At 36.1% G+C, this 1,036-nt stretch overlaps 1 protein-coding gene across 1 annotated transcript in view; it reads left to right on the forward strand.

Moving 5' to 3' along the window:
• The window catches only part of PIK3C2G (phosphatidylinositol-4-phosphate 3-kinase catalytic subunit type 2 gamma), a 417,122-nt gene that overhangs the window by 19,164 nt on the left and 396,922 nt on the right, over positions 1–1,036 (forward strand). Inside the window, exon 3 of the mRNA XM_012559647.2 lies at positions 827–984. Within this exon, the coding sequence (XP_012415101.1) occupies positions 827–984 (158 nt within the window). The remainder of the gene's footprint in view (positions 1–826; positions 985–1,036) is intronic.

The raw sequence follows: 1,036 nt of genomic DNA on the forward strand, positions 1-1,036 counted from the left end.
CAATTCCATGACACTGATTACATTCTTTGAGTTGTGCCACCATTCTCTCCCTCCTTTTCTGAGTTGTTCCTCCCCTAATAACATAACCTCACTACCCCCTAAGGTTCTTATCTAATCTTTTGAGTTGCTGTTGTCACTTTGATTCCGTATAGATAGTTCTTAAAAGAGCATAATGCTAAAGGCAGACATTTTTTACTAGTTAAGCAAAACTGTTCTTTGGTTTTAAGAAGACTTCAGGAGATATATTTGGTTTAAAGTTTAAAAGCTATCTCAGGACAGTAGTTTCAGGGCTTCATCAAGCCTCCATGGCTCCAGAAGGTCTGGAGTCCATTAGAATTTGAAATTCCGTTCTACATTTTCTCCCTTTTGATCAGGATTCTGCTATAGAATCATTGACCAAAATGTTCAGTAATGGTAGCTAGGCACCATCCAGGACTTCTAGTCTCGTAGCAAGGGAGATAGTTGTTCATGGAAGCAATTAGCAGCACATTCCATTTCTTCCTCCTATTCCTGAGTCTTCTCCTTTTTCTGTTGCTCCAGACGAGTAGAGACCAATTGTGATTGTCGTCATTGCTTTAAATGAGGTATGCCTGAGAAAGCCTAAGGAAGGATCCTTTACACTTGTTCTTAGTATAATTGTAATGTCTGCCAGTCTGGCCTAGTTTACTGTACCATACCACAAATCAGCTGCTGATTATGTTCGTATTTTAAATCTTTTGTAGCAAAACACTACATGAGATTTCCTGCAATTATATTGTGGAAATTATTTTGTAAATTGTATCTTACAGATCTTGTCCTAAATATGCTTCTTACATATATTTTTCAGAATAAGAGAAATGTATTTTGCAGCTGACATCAGTTCTAATTCTGGGAAGATCTGGAGCGTTATTACAGCATTTCCATATCAGCTCTTTTCTAATACTAAATTTAATATAAATATTTTTACTGATAACTCAACACAACTACTTCATCTTATGCCATATGGTAAGCAACCTTGAAAATAAGTATGAAAATATACGTAAAGCTGTTATGGGTT

Source organism: Trichechus manatus, unplaced genomic scaffold (genome assembly GCF_000243295.1).
Source record: "Trichechus manatus latirostris isolate Lorelei unplaced genomic scaffold, TriManLat1.0 scaffold00289, whole genome shotgun sequence".
Lineage (NCBI taxonomy): Eukaryota > Metazoa > Chordata > Mammalia > Sirenia > Trichechidae > Trichechus > Trichechus manatus.